This window comes from Hemiscyllium ocellatum, chromosome 33 (genome assembly GCF_020745735.1).
Source record: "Hemiscyllium ocellatum isolate sHemOce1 chromosome 33, sHemOce1.pat.X.cur, whole genome shotgun sequence".
NCBI lineage: Eukaryota > Metazoa > Chordata > Chondrichthyes > Orectolobiformes > Hemiscylliidae > Hemiscyllium > Hemiscyllium ocellatum.
This window is the reverse complement of record NC_083433.1, coordinates 5,681,213-5,700,921: the sequence shown is the minus strand read 5'-3', so window position 1 is coordinate 5,700,921 and position 19,709 is coordinate 5,681,213. Positions and strand designations below refer to the sequence as shown.

Sequence of the window (19,709 nt, the reverse complement as noted above, 5' to 3'; positions counted from 1 at the left end):
TTTCAGGCCAAGTCTTGGAAGGCCAGATTGCTTTCTTGAATTGATGGGACACCTAATGGAAAATCGCGAGCTGTAAGTGTGGGACAGGTGACTGGTGTGTCCTGAAATATTGTAAGTCATATAGCTGCGGTCTTACCTTGACCACCTCTCGAGCTCCCATGTCCAGCGAAAGCATTGCCGAACATGAATTTCCATTTGAGTGGTCCGTGGTTATGCTCAACTACGTGATGCAGTGGTTTGGTGTTGCATTCTGTTATGGCTGACCAGGAAACTCCCATGCTCTTATAGCTGCCATCATGGCAGAGTGGAAGGCTGATAATCAATGTCTGGCAACCCGACGTAAACACTTCTTGTGACTGTGAAATCCTGTATGGGGCTTGAACCTGAAACTTCTGACCCAGAGATAGAGACACTACCCACTGTACCTCAAGACCATCTTACCTATGCCAGCATTTGTAGGGTTGAGCATGGTGTAGGGTTAAGCGTGGTTAGGTGTTCTGTACCAATGGTTCAGTGCTGAATAGGGCAACATTATTGCTTTCCATTCCATCCACAGCACCTTCCTGTAACCAGCCACAAAAGGGAAGGCTGTCTGTTGTAAACTTTCATTCAGTCTGTTCAAAGGTTAAACAGCTTTTGCTTCACAATATGATCACCTAGCTGTACTGAGCCTTTAAACATTCCATGTCACATCCTGTATCCCTCTCTCATTACCTTTTCTATACCTCTGCCATTAGAGGACGCAATATCAACTATGAACGAGGCTCAGTGAAGGTCAGGTCACTACATCAGTGGATCTGTACAGTGGTCCCTCTATCACGAACACATAACCGTATAAACAAGCTGAATCCTGGGTCTGGTCAACCCTTCGACAATGCACGTGTCTAGGAACCTTGCTCCACTTATATTTGTTGTATTACCTGCACTACAAACTCATGGTGTTCAAATTTAACAGGCACCCTCTTCCCGCAATTCCAGAATTATAGGCAAAATATTCATTATGGAATGCACTTCCATGTCAATGAGCAGGTCATCATTTACATCAAGGTACTCAGTGTTTTAGTCCACAAAGCAGAATTGAAGGCCAATTTCTTTTTTCTAAGTTTCCTTCTTTTGAAGTTATTGACTGTGCCCAGGTCAAAGTTCCTCAACCAAATGAACCTCTCTCACAGTGCGAGCCTGGAAAGCTATTCATCTTTAAGGACATCACAACCAACCCAAATTCTCCCCCACTTTATCATTCTTGGTGAGTCTTGCATTTATTACCAGTGCACATTGTGAAGACACAGAAAAATAAATCAGCTCAGAGACAGGGAACTGATCATTATGGTCAGTTTATCTACATAGTGTCCTTCATTGTACATTTGCTTTTGTTAAACATATTCTGTCGTTTAACACTGATGGGAGATTCACATCTCGGGTGTATACAGACACACACAGCACACACAATATTCTAAGCTGCTCCTCTAATGAAACAGTAATTGCATAGTAACATCATAATCCTACTTTGGATTCAGCCATACTGGTACTCAGATGTTCATTAGATCAGACACAGATTATTTCAATTTTAACTCTAGCCACTGCCCTCCCATTTCATCTCCTGCTGAGGTACAAATGCCAGTTAACTTCCAGCGTCTTCTCCCAAGTGGACTGTCTTCATGAGCAAGTGTGAACTACAGAGTTTAGGAAATCCAGCAAGATGAAGGCAACTCCTGACCACATGGTACACATATTTTATCATTACACTGGATACTGATCTGATGAAGGGTATTCTAACTAGATCCCCAACTTGAGATGTGACAAAGCCGTTTGTAGGGACCTATCCATCTAGCGAAACCTGCTCTCCGTTACTGCAATTGTGAGGGCTTGGCACAACGAAGCTAATTGAAATGGTTCACTCTCCTTGTACAGCAGCTCCTCATTATCTCCATGGTAACCAAAGTGCATCTTCCCTTCTACCCTCCTAAATAAAGTAGCAAATGTCATCTTGTCAAAAAGGATTTTTGTTTGAGGGAAACTTCTTTTAAACGCAGCTCCCTTTCCTGCCCCACTTCTCGACAGTCCCTTTTGACTAGTCGCTGTAACACTACCTCATTTCTTGCATATCCTTACTGATACTCACGCCATCTGTTATTCCAGGTTGCTGTGACCAGAGAACATTCCAATTTTGCTGAGTGCCTCAATGGCACTCCCCACCACTCTGAAGTGCCAATGGGGAGAGAGACAGATCAACGTGTGGCGACAGTGAGGCCGGGGGTGAGAGGCAGGAGTGTAGAATGTAAGATGTGAACTCAAGGAACCCAGCAATCTATGAAAACCAGCACAACACTAAATATCTGCCCAAACAGCAGAAAATTGCTGCAGTTGCCCAGCCTCGCACTTTAGCTTCAGTGAGGGTTACAATAGGAAAGGACAGTCAGTACTCCACTATAGGCACACTTGACTTTAATCGCTCAAACAACAGGGTTAGCCCAACTTCTGCTGTGCCTAAAACATTCCATTTCTCCAACGTGGGCATTGCACTAAGGTGAACATGGATCGCAATCATCTCAACGTGGGCATTGCACTAAGGTGAACATGAATCGCAATCATCTCAACGTGGGCATTGCACTAAGGTGAACATGAATCGCAATCATCTCAATTGCAAAGTGGGCAAGAGTGGGATGAGGCATTAGTGTGAGTCCATTTTACAACGACCTTGTAACGTCCACACGGGGATTTCTGTGACAACAAAGGACAATACGAAGGAAGATTTGATCGTTGGTGCACACAAAACGGACACGTGTAAGTGGAAACTAAAACAGATGGAGTCCAGGATAATCGGACTGAAACCCTGAACTTTGAGCATGAGGGGAGACCTGACAAAACATCTTTAAGGAATTAGGATTGGATATTTCCATGTTTGCATTGGCAGGGAAGAGTCAGTAAGCAGAACACATCTTTAAGTTAACTGGCAAAAAGAATCAGAGTAATTTACTTTTTAAAACTGTGTGTTGATGTGGTATACACTGCCTGAAAGGGTGATGGAAATTGATTTAGTTATTAAATATTTTAATAATTATTTTCAAAGGAGACTTTAACAATTTTGGAACATTACAGGGGCAAGCAACATGATTAATTGAACTTCCTTGGAGCCAAAAGAGGTGCAATGGATCAAAAGCCATCTGCTTTGCTGTAAGATTTTATAATATACACCCAAAGCTGAATTCACATCTTTTCGTTCAATAAAATTGAATTACTTGCAATTTTTTTTTCAAATTACCTCCAGTACAATCAGTAAAAAGGATTTTCAATCCTGCTGCATAACTTCAGGTTGCTCAGAAATGTACCAAATCGCCTCACAAGAAATAACAAATTTCTGCAGTGCAGGCACTGTTGCTATGTCAAGAGTGTACAGCTGACATTTTACATACAGCAAGATCCCACGAAGGAAGAGCATCATGAATGTCCAGAGAATCAATCTCCTGGTGCTCAACGGGAATAGGACGGGAATGTTGACTTGGAATAATCTTCGCACTTCTGCTCTCTCAGTGCCAGGGGCTCAGTATGTGGAGCCTTAGTTCAATGTGTCACTGGAGGGCTGCTATGGCAGCTGCAAGAGCCCCAACTGTCTAGATGGTAGTAACTGGAGTAATGATTTAGACATCATCCTTAGAATGAGAAAACCATTTCAATAAAAGATACCAACAGTTTGATAACGGATGGCCAACATGGACATATGCACACAGGATATTTCACATTAAAAATTCAACAAGAGCTTCCATCCGCTGAAGCTCAGATACAAACAGGTTCAACTCTAGTGTTACTCTGGTGTGTGTAAGGAGAAATAAAGGCATGGACTGCCTGAATGGTTTGTAGGGTCAGCAAACTCTGACTGGCTGACAGTGTCAGGCTGACTGGACAGAAGGGCTGCAAAGAGGGTCACAGCTGAACAGCTTTCATCCCAGCACCACAAGGGCACGGAACTGCAGCCAGCAGCTGAACTTGCCTAGCAGTGCCTCTATCAGCATTTATGGATGGGCCGAACATCAGCTAATTCAATGCAGACTGAAGACAGAAGTCAAGGATCTCACTGGTTCCCTACAGCGCAGAGTTCAAGGTGATCAGTGGAATCTGGAAGGTCAGAGATTTAACAAAATGCAAAAGACAACATCACCAAGATCTCCAGGAGATGGGCAGCGGAGGGAACTTTGTAAACTCTGTGGCCCACTGAACCCACCCTAGTCGTGAGGGGACTTTTCTGGAGGGGGTGGAGAGGAGGAGGGGTCTAGTTCAATCCTGTTTCATACAAAAGGAAATTTAGAAAGGTTTCATGTTAAAAGGATACAAGGAATGTGGATTGGATTTTGTACTGCACCCTTTTAACGATCAACCTTTATGTATCCTGAGCAAGTACCTCAGCTTCCGAATCAAATTTAAATCGCCTCCTCCCACCCCATGTCCGATCTATCGAGGCATCAAATGCAGATTTACCAGTAGGGCTGGTTACACAGAGCAAAGGCTGGAGGCACACAGACAAATATACTGCATTATAGATCACACAATATCATACACTTTTGCCTTGATTGAACTATGACTAAAGTGCTACACATCACTAAGTTAATCGCTTTAATACATATTGCATTTAGGAAAACAAAAAGAGAAAGAACCTCACTCATGATCTGTAAACATGCTGCTTTTAAACAAGGCAATAGAGTGGTTATTGTCACCAGAATGGCTTCCCTGGTTCCCAGAAGAGACAGCTAGCTCCAATAATCACTATGCATCTCTCTGCTGTTAGAGTTGAGTGCAGCCATCCCCATCCACCCCAGATTTACAAAGAAATGGAAAAGGATCAAGTCAACGAGGTATATGGTAACCCAAAAGGTTCGGTTCCCAGCTGTCTGAACTATTGGGAAACGTGGACACAGTAGATTGAAAGATGCAGACTGGGTAGCAAGTCTAACACGTTCCACAGGCCATCAAGAAACCTCTGACAGAAGGAAACTACAGTCCTAACAGGTGGATAGTTACTGTTAGACAAAAGGTTTGCTTCTGCAAAATTCTCCACTCAAGGACTTGACTCTTGGGCTATGGCGTCATGAGTGCCATTCAGCACCTCCCCCCAAGTGGCTTGCATTCCAAGTGAATGGCACAAGGCGATTTCACTCTGGAGGTTTCCCCGCTCCACTGGCCAAACTTGATCATTTGCATTCAAAGCTGCACGCCTGTCAGCAGCAGCTGCTGCACAGTATCCAGAAGGGACACCAAATGATTCCTCTCTGCCCCAGCCCACGTGATTGCCTTCATGTCTCCATTAGATCAGGTCGGTGCATTTTGCCATTTCTTGGCTCTAGAACACAGTATCACACAGGAAAATACCGTCAGCCAGTTCCAAAGCAAACTTGAATTCAAAATAACTTGGTTACAAGGACCCCCTTAGCCTTTAGTTCTGGAAAACCCATTCAAAAATGGTGAGATAGAGCAGTAAAGACAATTAATGGGAGCGTCAATGATTTAAGATGGCAAGGAAGCAATTCTATATCAATTGACTCGATGGTTAGCACTGCTGCCTCACAGCACCAGAGCCCTGGGTTCAATTCCAGCCTCAGGTGACTGTCCACGTGGAGATTACATATTCTCCTGTGTCTGTGTAGGTTTCCTCCCACTGCCCAAAGATATGTAGGTTAGGGTGGATTGCCCATAGTGCCCAGGGATGTGCAGGCTAGATGGGTTAGCCATGGGGAGTGCAGGGTTACAGGGATAGAATGAAGGGTTAAGTCTGGGTAGGATGCTCTTTGTAGGGTCGGTGTGGACTGAATGGGCCAAATGGCCTACTTCCACACAGTAGGGTTTCTATTCTTTTCATATATGTGGATAATTCTCAAAATTACGATATCAAGTTTCATGACAGAGAAGGTGGCATAATATCTAGGAATTAAGAACTGAAAATCTACCATATATGTCTTACATTTGCATGCAATTCCAGACAACCTTTTACGTTAAATTCTGATCCCTACTTTTAGAATGGAAACCACCATGGAAACACATCATGCTGTAATTACACTCTCCTACCAGCTGTGCTGAAGCATATCAAATTTACGCAGATTTGTGAAGTTGAAGTAGAAAAGGTCAAAATGGACCATTTTGAAACAATGACTGAATGATTCTGGTCAATTCTTAGCAGGATGTGAACGAAGAGCAAATTATTTACGAAGATAAAATGTCAAGGAGTCTCCACACAGGGAAAGACAAGTGAGATGGAGTGGGAGCTTGGATTATCAGTGTTTAATTCAATGGGAGAAGCAGACTCAGTGGCTGCACCCTCTAGGAAGGTGCTGCACCCTCTAGGAAGGTGCTGCACCCTCTAGGAAGGTGCTGCACCCTCTAGGAAGGTGCTGCACCCTCTAGGAAGGTGCTGCACCCTCTAGGAAGGTGCTGCACCCTCTAGGAAGGTGCTGCACCCTCTAGGAAGGTGCTGCACCCTCTAGGAAGGTGCTGCACCCTCTAGGAAGGTGCTGCACCCTCTAGGAAGGTGCTGCACTCTGTTCATTCCTTGATTGTATGTTCAGAAATAGCTCAAAACAAAACGTGAAGGAAACAGCAATTCCCACTCCATCTACCTGCAATGAGTACAGTCAGTCGATGAGCAATTATAACGGTTAGGCTTTGAAGTGGGCTGTGGGACCTCGATGTTGGAAGAAAGTTAGGAACAGGAGCAGGTTATAAAGGTCACTTGAACCCTTCGGTATGATCAAGACTGGATCTCTACATTAACTCCACTTTCCCTCAGATCTATGGTTTTCAGTGCTGAATATGTTCAAAAAGCAAGCATCCATAGTCCTCTCTCCAGAAGAAGATTCCCAAGGCTCTTTCTAATCCAGCAGCACAGCAAGTTACAGAAAGCCACCAATCAGATGACTTCAAGTCAGGGACACTTTAGAAATACATTTCTTTTTAGTGGTTGTGTGGTCATGAATCTCACTGCCAAGTGTCACGAACATTCCTTCCCCTCACTCTGCACGGCCCTAGTCAGACTACACCCAGAATACTGTGAACAGTTTTGGTCCCCTTAGCCAAGGAAATATTTACTGCCATTGGAGGCAGAGAAAGTTCACTAGTTTGATCCCAGACACAACGGGATTTTCTTATAAGGAGAGGTTGAGCAGGCAGGGCCTGTACTCAAGAGTCCAGGAGAGAGAAACAGTGAAACAGAAAGGGGCCGAGAGGTTGTCCCCCACCGTGTAGGAGAGTCTAGGACCAGAAAAGAAAAAGTCTCAGAGTAAGGTGGTCACCCAAATAATAGAGAAGAAAAAATTTGAGAATATTCGATCCCTTACTCCACGGGGCTGGGTTACAATGATGACATTGATTCACTTTATTAATTAGAAGTCTGTCTAAGGTTATGGGGAAGAGGCAGATTACTGGAGTTGAGGCATTGAGGCTAACCATGATCTTATTAAATGGTAGTGCAAGTTCAGATGGGTCAAATGGCTGACTTCTGCTCCTACCTCTTAGGGTCTTTCTCCAGCCCATGGGGAAGAAAGAATTTCCTCAGGATTCCTTGTGGTGGCCACTGTAACTTAAATGGCAATCCTGCTCGAGTCTGCAATGAGATTTGTGCAAGTTGTGTAGGGTGGAGGAGCAGCTCAGGATGGCTGACGGGACTCTTTCCTCACCTTGGACTGTGCAAATTAAATCATGGACAGAACACACTGGGTACGTAGGATCTGCCAGATGCAATGCAGTGGATGCTGTACAGTAAGACAAGCTGGGAACTTTATTCACATTCTTTTGTTCTCATGTATTTTTTTTTTGTTTCCTTTTCCAAGGTTACATTTTGACTCGCGCATTTCATCGAGGCTACAGCAACTCCATTTGTTAAAATGGTCCGACTCATTGCTGCCACTGAAAATTCAATTTGGCTGCCCCCTCCCCCTCAATTTACCAGCGGTTTTGCTCTTGTTAAAAATCAGCCTTTGAAACTGGTTAGGCTCTCTCTATTTTATACAGCTCTGCAAAGAAGCCCCACTGCCCTGTTATCCAGTCACTTGGGTTAGTTCTATATACAAGCGTTAGGCAGATGGGATTCTCCTGAACAAAAACAAGGAAGGGTTACACTAAACCTGGGGTAAGCACACCATTTATAAGACAACTCCCACAGCAGTAGTCATAGGGGTAGTGGGTAAAAGAAACAGGTGGGGATTAACAAGCAAGCTGATCCCAAATAGACAGATGACACATTCAAAATTGAAGGACGTTCTGAGTGAAGCAGAGTGTTGGAGAGAGCAGGGAGTTGGGGGGGGGGAAAACAAAAAGAGAATTTTTGAACGTTTGAATGCAGGAGACAGAAGCAGTTTAGGCTGCTTTTCCTCTCGGTTTATGATGCCAAATCCGGTTCCTTGTAAAATCCATGAAGAGCTGGGTCTGCACAGGATGGGGAAGCTGGCTTGAGAAGTGTAGACGCTGAGGAGCTGGCTCATGGACACAGACTTCCCAGACTCGGAACCAAAGAAAGTAGTGCTGGCATGAAAGCAGATTCAGAGTAAGGAACAATTCACCCCATTGTCATGTTTCATTGCATTTACACTAAAGCAAGCATTCCTACTCAATCGCACGCATCATGCAGCTCGTGCTGACTACTAACAGCAGGGGAGGAGGGAATGAGAATTCGACTCGAGTGAGACTCAAAGGTGACAAGAGAGCAGACTTTGTTTTCTAAAGAAACGAGGGAAGACAAAGAGGATGAGAAGGGAACCATTCCAGTCTTTTTGCACTTGTAACAAAATGTAAAGCTTTAAAGGTTAAATAAAAAAAAGTTTGCTCACCCTCTTAATTTTCAGTGGCGACATTTAAACAGCTAACTTAACATTAGTGACCAGAGAGTAAATTGGTTGGACAGGTATTTCTATCCAACCCTAAATAAGGAGGTATATACAGATACATTTTACAATTACTTCATACTTTCTTTTAATATCAGGAATGACTATATCGATTAACAATGAGGTGGAACTTCCAGGTCTTTTGGTATTTGGGCATCATCTAAATGAAATGTGCAGAGGCATGGGGAACAGAAAGGGCAAGTTACTGAATGGCTACTGGCAATATTCTGCCCCCGCACACACACTCCATCTCTCAGAAGGCAATTTCTTGTTGCTAGAGAAACAGGTGCCTTCAGAAAACAGGTGTCCTCCAACAGCCTGATGTTGCTGTGGTCTGTGTGCAAGCTCAGGCAGTGAGTTAGCATGGGCTTTTCCAAGTGGGAAAGGGGCAGGGGGTGGGTGCGAGAGGGGCTTCATGGCTGAGTCTGACTTCACCCTCATCACACACTGGCATAGCCCAACACTCCAGCACAGGAACACAGAGAGACAAGCAACTGTCGACAACGGTTACTCGCCAGCCCAACACTCCAGCAGAGGAACACAGAGAGACAAGCAACTGTCGACAACGGTTACTCGCCAACCCAGAACAGCCGAAGGGGAATGGCATCGCCAAACCACGGAGTTAATTCAGCACACCGTGCAGGTCAATCTTTCTCGGGCTGGGTGCAGGTCAGCCTGACACTGTGGGGCAGCTGTACCAAGCTGGGGTTTGCGAGGTTCCTTTCTAATCGCCGATATCTTAAGAAACGAGAAGCAGACAGTTAGGGCTACAGCCAACAATCCCAGGATAGGGGCGCATTGCAATCATGGAGGGGCTCTCGTCAACATGACTGAGAAGTACCACAGATAGCAGCTATGTAGTGTCAGCATCCCCACAACCTGGTGTCAGCCCTGCTCACCCTTTCCATTTCCCTCTGCCACACATGATGCCTTGCATACCAAGGAATCTTCCAAGTTCCTCAATAGCAAAAAAAAACCCCTACAATCACGTAAACATATACTGTACTGGAAAGGACGTCACATGATGCTTCTTGAAGTTTTCACTGGACGTGGCGCATAGGTAAATGGACCATCACACACTCATGCGCACAGACACACACACACACACACTCAGACTCAAAACAAACACACAGTATAGTGTAAGAGATCGATTACATGTTGAGGCTTCAGAACTGTTGAGACAGTAATGCGCATAGTCGCTTCGACACAGCCTCCTTGCTTGTGCGTAGTGTGAGGCGATACATCTGAAGGAAAAAGGAGAGAAAGAGAGACAAACAAACATCAGCCACTTCCACTGGCATGTGCAGGTTAAATAAAAACAGGACAAAGGGCACCATGCAGAGAAACCCCATTAAAGCAGTTTGCACGGGTTGGAGAAGTAGAATATTATTTGAGGCACAAGTCAAAAAGAACAAAGCCTCCAAATTACTCGAAGCCACACCCTCCCAAATTTCAACACCTCCCCAGGTTCCAGACTGTTCTCACTCAACATTCATGTCCAGGATTGTTCCAAAGAGTTGGGTCTTTGGGCTGATAGTACCGAAATCTGCCACAAATCATCTCCAATGGAAGTCAGCTAATGGCCAGTATAAACTGCAGTTTTAGTAAAACCACTGACCCATTGAGGAGTGGGGACCCACGGCACTCACCACATTTATATGTGATAACTTGAACTACAAAGCCTGGCATCCACCATGCCATTAAGTGGCACAGGACATCAGGAGATTAAATCCACTCAAATGGCCTCCAACTATCACCTCAAATGCTCACTCCCTACACCAATGCACAGTGGCAGCAGTGCGTACCAGCTATTAGATGCACTACGGTAACTTATTAAGCCTTCTTTGACAACAGCTTCCACCCGGTGACCTCTACACACACACACACACACACAGAGAGGGCGAGAGGGGCTTGGAGTGCACTGCCACCTACAAGATCCCCACCTCAAGCTGCGCACCACTCTGACCTGGAACTGTAATCACCATTCCTTCACTGTTGCTGGATTAAAATCCTGGCAGTATCCTTCACTGATGTTCTTCAGGGTAGGAAACTACCATCCTTACCTGTTCTGACCTACATGTGACTCCAGACCCACAGGAACTTGAGTCAAGATTAGAGTAGTGCTGGAAATGCACAGCAGGTCAGGCAGCATCAGAGGAGCAGGGAAATCAACATTGTTTTTGGGCAGGACCCCTTCATCAGGAACAATTTTCCTGCTCCTCGGATGCTGTCTGACCTGCTGTGCATTTCCAGCACCACTCTAACCTTGACTCTAATCTCCAGCATCTGCAGTCCTCACTTTCACCACAGGAATGTGGTTGACGATTAAACTGCCCTCTGGGTAATTAAGGATAGGCGATAAATGCTGGCCTCGCCAGTGACGCTCTCATCTCTCGCATGCAGATTTAAAACAAAACTCCCTTCCTAACAGCACTGTGGGTATCCTGACATCACATGGACTGCAGGGTTCAAGAAAGAATTCACAACATCTTCTCAAGGGCAACAATGCTGTTTTAGCCAGCAACGCCCACATCCCAACAATGAATTTTTAAAAAGCATGTCACCAACCTGTGCCTGACTGTTGGGTTCCAGCCTCAACAAACAGCCGACCTGGATGGATTTTGTGTGAATGACTCCTGCGCCGACAAAGTTGTCACGATTGGGGTCGACATCCTGGAGCAGAGCGGAGCCGAATCCTATTAACTATGAGAATGAAAAGAGAAGAAAAATAAATCAATTGGAATATCCGAGTAGAGTGACTGCCAGAAGCCCTGCCTGACGGTGTGAAAACCTACAGTATCCCTTTCAGCAAGTTAGAAATACTTTGCACTGTCTCACCAATTTGTCCCCTTCTGTCACTTAAAAGCTCCCACTGGACTCTCATTCACTTAACATTCAAAAAGCAGAACCTCAAAGACAGTAATCTGTGGATTATTCCCAGTGCCATGTGCTAGTGAGAGATTAGGAACAAGAAGTTAGGACCGATAAATCAATGGCCGAGGAGATGGTGCTGTTGGTAAGGATTCAGATTTTTAGATCAGTGGAATCTCTTTTGGGCAGAAAAGACTTGTTCAAAAGGGTTGGGTTTTATCTGAACTGGAGAGGGAACCAATATTCTGACAGGGAGATTTAGTAGACCTACTCAGGAGGGTTTAAATAAGTGGGAGTTGGGGGGCAAATAGGGGCGAGTGCAGGCTCGAAGGGATCCTAAGTAGCAGTGAGGATAGAAAGACAGATGAGATTGGTTCGGAATTTTAAAAAAGTGAGTTCATTATAAAAGTCAGGCAAGACCAAGTCAGAGAACGAGGCAACTCTGAAGAATTAAACTGCTTTTATTTCAATGCAAGAGACCAGACAGGTGAGGCAGATGGACTCGAAACGTACGCAAAGATGGAACTGGGATATCGTAGTTGTTACAGAAACATGACTGAGGAAGAGGCAGGTCTGGCAGTTCAATGTTCCAGGGCTTATACGCTATAGGAAGGATAGCGAGGGAGTCGAGTGTGGTGCTAGAAAAGCACAGCAGGTCAGGCAGCACCTGAGGCAGAGGATAGGAGGGGAGACAAGAGTTTTGGGGGGGGGGGGGGGGGGGGGGGAGGAGAGAGAGAGAGAGAGAGAGAGAGGTTTTTGATTCAGAAAACATTGCTGCTGTAATTAGGGAAGAGATTTCTAAGGGATTGCCCAATGAAGCTATATGGGTGGAACACTGAAATAAGAAGGGGACGATATACATAGCCAGATTATAAAATAGAGCCCCCCAATAATCAGCAGGAAATTGAGGAGCAAATATGTAGGGAGACCTCAGATATGTAAGAATAAAGGGGTTGTAATAGTAGGAGATTTTAACTTTCCATACATAAATTGCAACTTTCATAGTGTTAACGGTTTTAACGTCTGTTAAATGTATGCAAAAACAAATTTCTTTATCAATATGCAAATGTACCTGCTAGAGATGTACCTAGAGGGGGAACTCTTAAGCTCTTACTCACCTGATTCTTTCTAGCCCTTCTACAACAACGGGAACAGCTAAAAACATCTTGCCAGCTCTGTGGCCTGGAGACTTCCACTAACTCGCTCAGCCTGAGATATTTCTAAAATCTGCCCTTCTGTTATTAGCCCGTGACCAATATCTGCAGATAAAACTCAGCTTTATAAAACAAACACTGTATTTAACTTATGACATTGCTGATTCCTCACCAGTCATTTCACACAAGTTTCTGCTTTCTTGGACAGGCTGTCTTGACCTGACTGTTGAAAATGATTTTGACCTTTTTAAAAAAGAAACAAGCCCCCTTCACAAACCCATTCACCCCTAGTTGAATCCAAGTTTCCAAGGGATTCTAGTATTTTAAAATCTTCGTCACATTAGCACGGTCTGCTTGACACCTCACTCTGAATGATCATTCTTCGTCTGTTAGAATTAAAAGTAGCTTTATTGTCACATGTATTCACGAATCGAGTGAGAAGTTTACAAGCTACCACTTACAGGACTATCTTAGGTACAAAATGATACCTAGATACAAATTCTTACGATTGGGGAATGGTGTTGAAAACATATCCATCACGACTGGATGCTGGAGTTGATTCAATGAGCTGAGAGGCCCACTCTGCTCCTATACCTTATGGTCTTACTGCCTTTCCTCAGACAAAGGCTCATACTCATTACGAACAGTGCAACAAGGAAGAGGAGCTTTCATGGATAAAGAGAGAAGTTTACCTTAGCCTTGGTGATCTCAGTGTCCATTGGGTGATTAGCTTTAAAGATCTTCTGTGCTTCCTGCTGGGGACTGGTGAAAAGAAAAGAAAAAAGAGCAAGATACCATAAATAACACAATGACAGCGATGTTGAAGACTCGTGCAGATCATCAGCATTTTTTACAATCACATCAAACATTTCCACCACCTATAAATGTTATCAGTACCTAACCTCCCGAGCCTCCACCATACAGGGATCACTGTCCGGTGTGATTACCAGAACTCCAGACTCTGCTCTCTCTGTACCTGCTAAGCTGCTTCCAGCGCTGGAAGAAGTCTTCAGATGCCATCTCCGTTGGTTGGAAAAATTTGTTGACGGTTATGGGCAGCTTCAGGGTGATATTTTGCACGGTTCCACCATATCTACCAACCAAAGGGGGAAGAGAGAGAGATTTTTAAAATGAAATTTAGATTGATATTTAAAAAGGGATTAGATTTAGGAAGCTTGATTCTCCATTCCAGTTGTGTTGTACCAGGAAGAGAAATTTATGCTCCACATTTGGAAGAAAGAGCTGGTAATGGTTACAAAGTATAACCAAATAAATTGCAGCTATTAGCCGAGTGGCTGTAAATGATTATATAAAAAAAATGTTTGCAGATGGTTTCAAATGAAGCTGGCAATCACTAAGCAAACTCTGTACCTGAACTGAATGTTTAGCAGGGGGGCCTCAGTGAAATCTGACAAACATTCGATGTTAATCACTTGCTGAACCTGTGCTCCACCTTCTACAATCGGCTCCACTGGCTTGGCCTGAATATTCAGCTGTGGCAACAGGGTTAAAGAATTTAACGCGCTATTGCATGACACCGCCTTCTTCGCTTCCTCACTTAATGTTTCTTCTTTCTCATGTGCACCTCACTTCTCATAGTTCCACAAACCGCAAATACCTTCTGGCACCTTGACAAATTTCTGTTTCTTGCAGTCCAGTACAGACAATGTCTTTCAGTTGACTATTAAACTGGGAAAGAATCAACTGGCTGAGGTTGATTTTTGTGCAAATGCAAAGGGAGACACAATATGTGTACACACAGGGACTAGATAACCAACGCCACCCCAGAAACCTGAACACATGATCCAGGCTGACACTAGTGTTGGGCCAACACTGTTGGAATCAATACAAAAAAAAATGCTGGTAATCACAGGTGGTCAGGCAGCATCTATGGAAAGAGATAACAAGCTACTGTTTCAAGTGTAGATGACTCTAGACTTAAAGTGTTAGCTTGCTCTCTTTCCATGGATGCTGCCTGACCTCCTGTGATTTCTAGCATTTTTTTTTGTTTTGATTCCAATAGTGTTGTGCTCCCTTCGCCCAACACTGTAGTATCAACCTGGATCATGTGACCCCCTGAGATTTACAGCATTTTTCTGTTTTCAGGAGAGACTCCAGCATCTGCAGGAATTTGCTGCTACACTACTGGTGGACCATTTAAAAAAAAAAACACTTGACACTGTTGTGAAGCGCATCATCAGGTGGAGCTCTCCTGGGTCCTAGTTAATGTTTATTCCTCAATGTTGCCAAACACAACCTGGTCATTGGTGCTTATGTACAAATTGGCTTACTGACACATTTCTCCATTATTACAGCTCCTCAAAAGCAAGATGCGCATGGCTCATTCCCCCTACAGTGCCTGTTACCTGGCTTTCAAACACAGAACCCAGTGCTTTCACGAAAGTTCTTGCTATCTCCACAGAGATAGTCCTGGGTCTAATATGGAATACAACTAGACTTAGCAGTAGGAGGCAACTGTCACTTCAAAAGTCTCTCTGAACACATGCTGCATTTCTGTAAGTGTCATCCTTTATATAAAGGTTGCGTTTCTTGTTTGGGTCCTAGTCTGAATGATTAGGCAAGGCGTTTAACCTATGAATGTGAAATTGCCATCCAATTGGACCCGCTGCCCTCTGGCATTTTCCTATAGTCCAATTTTCTTCCTTCCCAAGTTTTTATTCAGTCCCCTTTTGAAAGTCACTATTGAAACTGCATCCATGATACTTTAAAGAAGGATATTCTAGACCATAACTCAGTAGATTTCCCTTCTATGCACTGTCTAGCAACTGGTTCTTTTGCCAATTAGATGTTTAAACAAAAAATCATTCATGAATTGTGGACATCATTGGCTTATTTGGATGGTGATAATGAGTCACCTTTTAGAACCACTGTAGGTACACCCACAGTGCTGTTAGGAAGGGAATTTGTGTTGCAGACATTTCGTCCCCTGTCTAGGTGATATCCTCAGGGCTTGGGAACCTCCTGTGAAGCGCTTCTGTGATGTTTCCTCGGCATTTATAGTGATTTGAATCTGCCGCTTCCGGTTGTCTGTTTCAGCTGTCAGTGACAACGGAACGAGGAGATGCCGCAATCCAAAGGACTAGCCACACTACCATACATCAAGAGCATTCTGAACTGACAGCCAGACTACTGCGACCACTAGGACTCATAACTGCACACAAACCAACAGCCACTCTCAGACAACAACTCACCAGAACGAATGACCCAATACCCAGCATGAGCAAAACCAATATATTGTTAAAAAATCCCATGCAAGGACTGCACAAAACACTACATAGGACAAACAGGAAGACAGCTAACAATCCGCATCCATGAACACCAACTAGCCACAAAACGACACGACCAGCTAATCTTCGTAGCCACACACGCAGATGATAAGCAACATGAATTCGACTGGGACAGCACTACTATTATAGGACAAGCCAAACAGAGAACAGCCAGGGAATTCCTAGAGGCATGGCACTCATCCACAGATTCAATCAATAAGCACATCGACCTGGACCCAATATACCGACCACTGCAGCGGACAGCTGGAACTGACAACCGGAAGCGGCAGATTCAAACCACTACAAATGCCGGAGGAAAGATCACAGAAGTGCTTCACAGGAGGCTCCCAAGCACTGAGGATGTCACCTAGACAGGGGACGAAACGTCTGCAACACAAATTCCCAGCTCAGCGAACAGAACCACAACAACAAGCACCCGAGCTACAAATCTTCTCACAAACTTTGTTAGGAAGGGAGCTAAAGCATTTATTACCCAGCAGTGAAGGAACAATGAGGTACTCAGTTCTGATAGAACACGATAGCTCCATTCTCATATGATCTCACGTTATTGTAAAATCATACAATTTAAACTAATGGGGCCAGCATTACATTGTAGCTGATACAGGCAAGGAAAGTTCGGGTTCTACAAATAAGTACCTAAATTCTTCAATGGAGTTAAAGCCAATCTGCATTGAAGCAGCACATGTTATAGCAGAACAGACTATATTTTCAAGCCAGGATGGTACGTGGCTTTGAGTGGAACTTGTAAGTGCTCCCATGCATCTGTTGCCCCCGTCCTTGTAAAAGTTAGCACTTGCAGGCTTGGAAAGCAATTTCATTGTCAGAGAGTCATACAGCTCGGACCCTTTGGTCCAACCAGTCTATGCCGAACATAATCCCAAACTAAACTAGCCCTGCCTGCCTGCATTTGGCCCACATCCCTCCAAACCTTTCCCATTCATGTACTTATCCAAATGTCTTTTAAACATTGTAATTGAATGTTGGAAGAGCCTCAGTTTTTGTTTTACTAACCCTTCCATCAGGGAAACAGTTTCTCTCTACCTAGTCTAACATCACCAGAATTTTGAATATTTGCATTAAACCTTCTTGAAAAGGAAAACAACTCCAGCTTTTTCACATTACGTATTACAAATCTGAACAGAAGCTGGATATTTTTGCCCAAGGGGAATTTTTTTTTCAATTGACGCTTGAGTAACTGCCCTTTTAGAAGCCTTCACAGCAGCCCATATTGAACAGGAGAGCACATTCTCAGTAAATTCCGATCCATGCTGACGGGAAGCAAAAGGATATCATTTTGCAGCTCTCCAGGGCAGCTAACATTCAGTGTGAAGTTCAGGAATTGGACAGAAGTCTTGTTTCCAAAGAACAGGTACATTCGACCTAGACATGAAGACACAAAACAAATAGATCAGCTCTCTCACTGACAAGGTCTTTGGTGAGGTCAGCCAAAAACAGACGGCTTAGAAATTAAAAATTGTTTACTGGAAAAAAAATCTAATCTTCTAAATGGAAACAACATGCTAGCAATCAAAGAAATACCAGAAAGGTGCCAAGTTAACTCTCAAATTATTGAATTGGTCTTTGGATACTCCAGGGAGATGCATCCGAGGTCAGAGGCTGGGGTAAGCAGTCATATCTGGTTTCCCACTCCCCACTGAGTCTCACTGAGGTGAGGATTTGCTCCAATCGGTGATGTCTTCAGTGGAAAAAGAGTCATGCAGCACGAAAACAGACGCTTAGATCCAACTAGTACATGCCCATCAGAAGCCCAAACTAATCTAGTCCTACCTGCTAGTGCTTGGACCATATCCCTCCAAACATTTCTTATTCATGTACTTATCCAAATGCTGTAACTGTACCCAGATCCACCACTTCTTCTGGAAGTTCATTCCAAACATGAATCACAAAAAAAATTACTCCTTGTGTCTTTTTCAAAATCTTTCTTCTCTCACCTTAAAAATGCACCCATAGTTTTGAAATCCCCTACACTAGCAAAAAGACATCTGCCATTCACCTTATCTATACCCCTCATGATTTTATAAATGTCAGTAAGGTCAACACTCCAGTGAGAAAAGTCCCAGCCTCTCCTTGTAACTCAAACCCTCCATTCCCAGCAAATTCCTGGTAAATCTTTTCTGCACCCTCTCCATCTTAATAATATCCTTGCCATAACAGGACTCCCATAACAGGACTCCCAAAACAGGACACCATGCTCCAGAAGAGGCCTTAATAATGTCTTGTCCAACCTCAACATAACATCCCAACTCCTATACTCAAAGATCTGCGCAATGAAGGCAACGTGAGTCAGATGAAAACTTGGAATCCGGTTTCATGCACATAGGGCTGATGGAAGTGGTGGGAGGATGCCACAAAGAGCCAGCACGCTCGAGTAGAAGTGCTGGGGACAAGGAAAAGCACCATCAAGCTTGAAACTTCAAGAAAAAAGTAAAGGATTTTGCCCAAATTGAGAGTATGGTTCCTGAAACCTACTTTACCCTAACTCAAGCCTGCAAATCTGAAGAGAAAAAAATGAACAATGATAGGAACAAGAACAACTTACCCAGATTCTGTCTGTATTCTGACTTTATTCCAATCTGTAAAAGCTGGTTTTCAAACAGGACTCCGTTGTTTTTGCAAACAAACCTACATTTTAGGGAATAAGGGGCAGACAGAGCATGCAAATAAAAGAGAGATCAGCTGACAATGAACAGTATTGTTTATACCTACAACCAAGGCAACATGCCCGGGGAGAACAGTAGCTATTGAAAGACTTGACAGAGACCAGTGCTGTCACTTGTACTTTGACTTCAACACATTGGAAAGTCAGCATTAACATTGACTTATTCTCTCATGCTGCTCCCACGAGGGGTGAATCTGACACTGACAGTACTCCACCTTTGAAGCTCAAAATGCTCTCTTCAGATGCACATTAAGCTGGAAAGGACAGAAGTCATAAGGATATAGCTGGGTACCTACACACACCAAGAGGATAAAGCATGTTCAGTGCAGGTATTAGTCCCCAGAACTACAGTACAGACGCAATTTTATTAGTTCAGGTGGTTTTGCTATAACACTCATTTCGTTAACATGAATTTGCTATAACGTGATTGATGAATTGAGTTCAGTTTCTAAAGCATGAATTGCTTATAACGCAATTCCAGTCCCATTAGCTTCAGTCGTGCTGCTATTACACAATTTTCTTCTAAGACGGGGAATTGGACAAGAACGAAACTACCGCATTATAGAAGAACTGACTATACTCTTGCTTTTGTTTTTAAAGAATAAAATCGGAATTAATCATCCAAAGGAAAAAAAAACACACACAATGGCCATCTTTTTTATGTATCTACATTAACCAATGAACTTTTACAGGAGGCTATTAGGCAAATTTGGGGCAACTCACTGCTTCAACACCAAAACCTCTCCATAAAACAAGACCCTTCCTCTCCTCCCAACACCACCCCCCCCACCCCAAAAAGAAACTTCTATACACTCGCTGATTCTCAAACACATTT

General features: G+C 43.8%; 1 protein-coding gene across 2 annotated transcripts in view; it reads right to left on the bottom strand.

The window, feature by feature from the left end:
• Positions 1-1,318: 1,318 nt before the first annotated feature.
• The window catches only part of ap2a1 (adaptor related protein complex 2 subunit alpha 1), a 67,222-nt gene continuing 48,831 nt past the window's right edge, over positions 1,319-19,709 (bottom strand). Inside the window, exons 16-23 of one of the 2 annotated variants that reach the window (XM_060849508.1) lie at positions 18,755-18,837; positions 17,485-17,574; positions 14,258-14,381; positions 13,863-13,979; positions 13,579-13,648; positions 11,430-11,564; positions 10,017-10,105; positions 1,319-8,502 (exon numbers count right to left, since the gene is read on the bottom strand). In XM_060849508.1, the coding sequence (XP_060705491.1) occupies positions 10,028-10,105; positions 11,430-11,564; positions 13,579-13,648; positions 13,863-13,979; positions 14,258-14,381; positions 17,485-17,574; positions 18,755-18,837 (697 nt within the window). In that variant the 3' untranslated portion in view covers positions 1,319-8,502; positions 10,017-10,027. Of the gene's footprint in view, positions 10,106-11,429; positions 11,565-13,578; positions 13,649-13,862; positions 13,980-14,257; positions 14,382-17,484; positions 17,575-18,754; positions 18,838-19,709 lie in introns of both variants that reach the window. The other variant, XM_060849507.1, reaches the window with a different exon arrangement.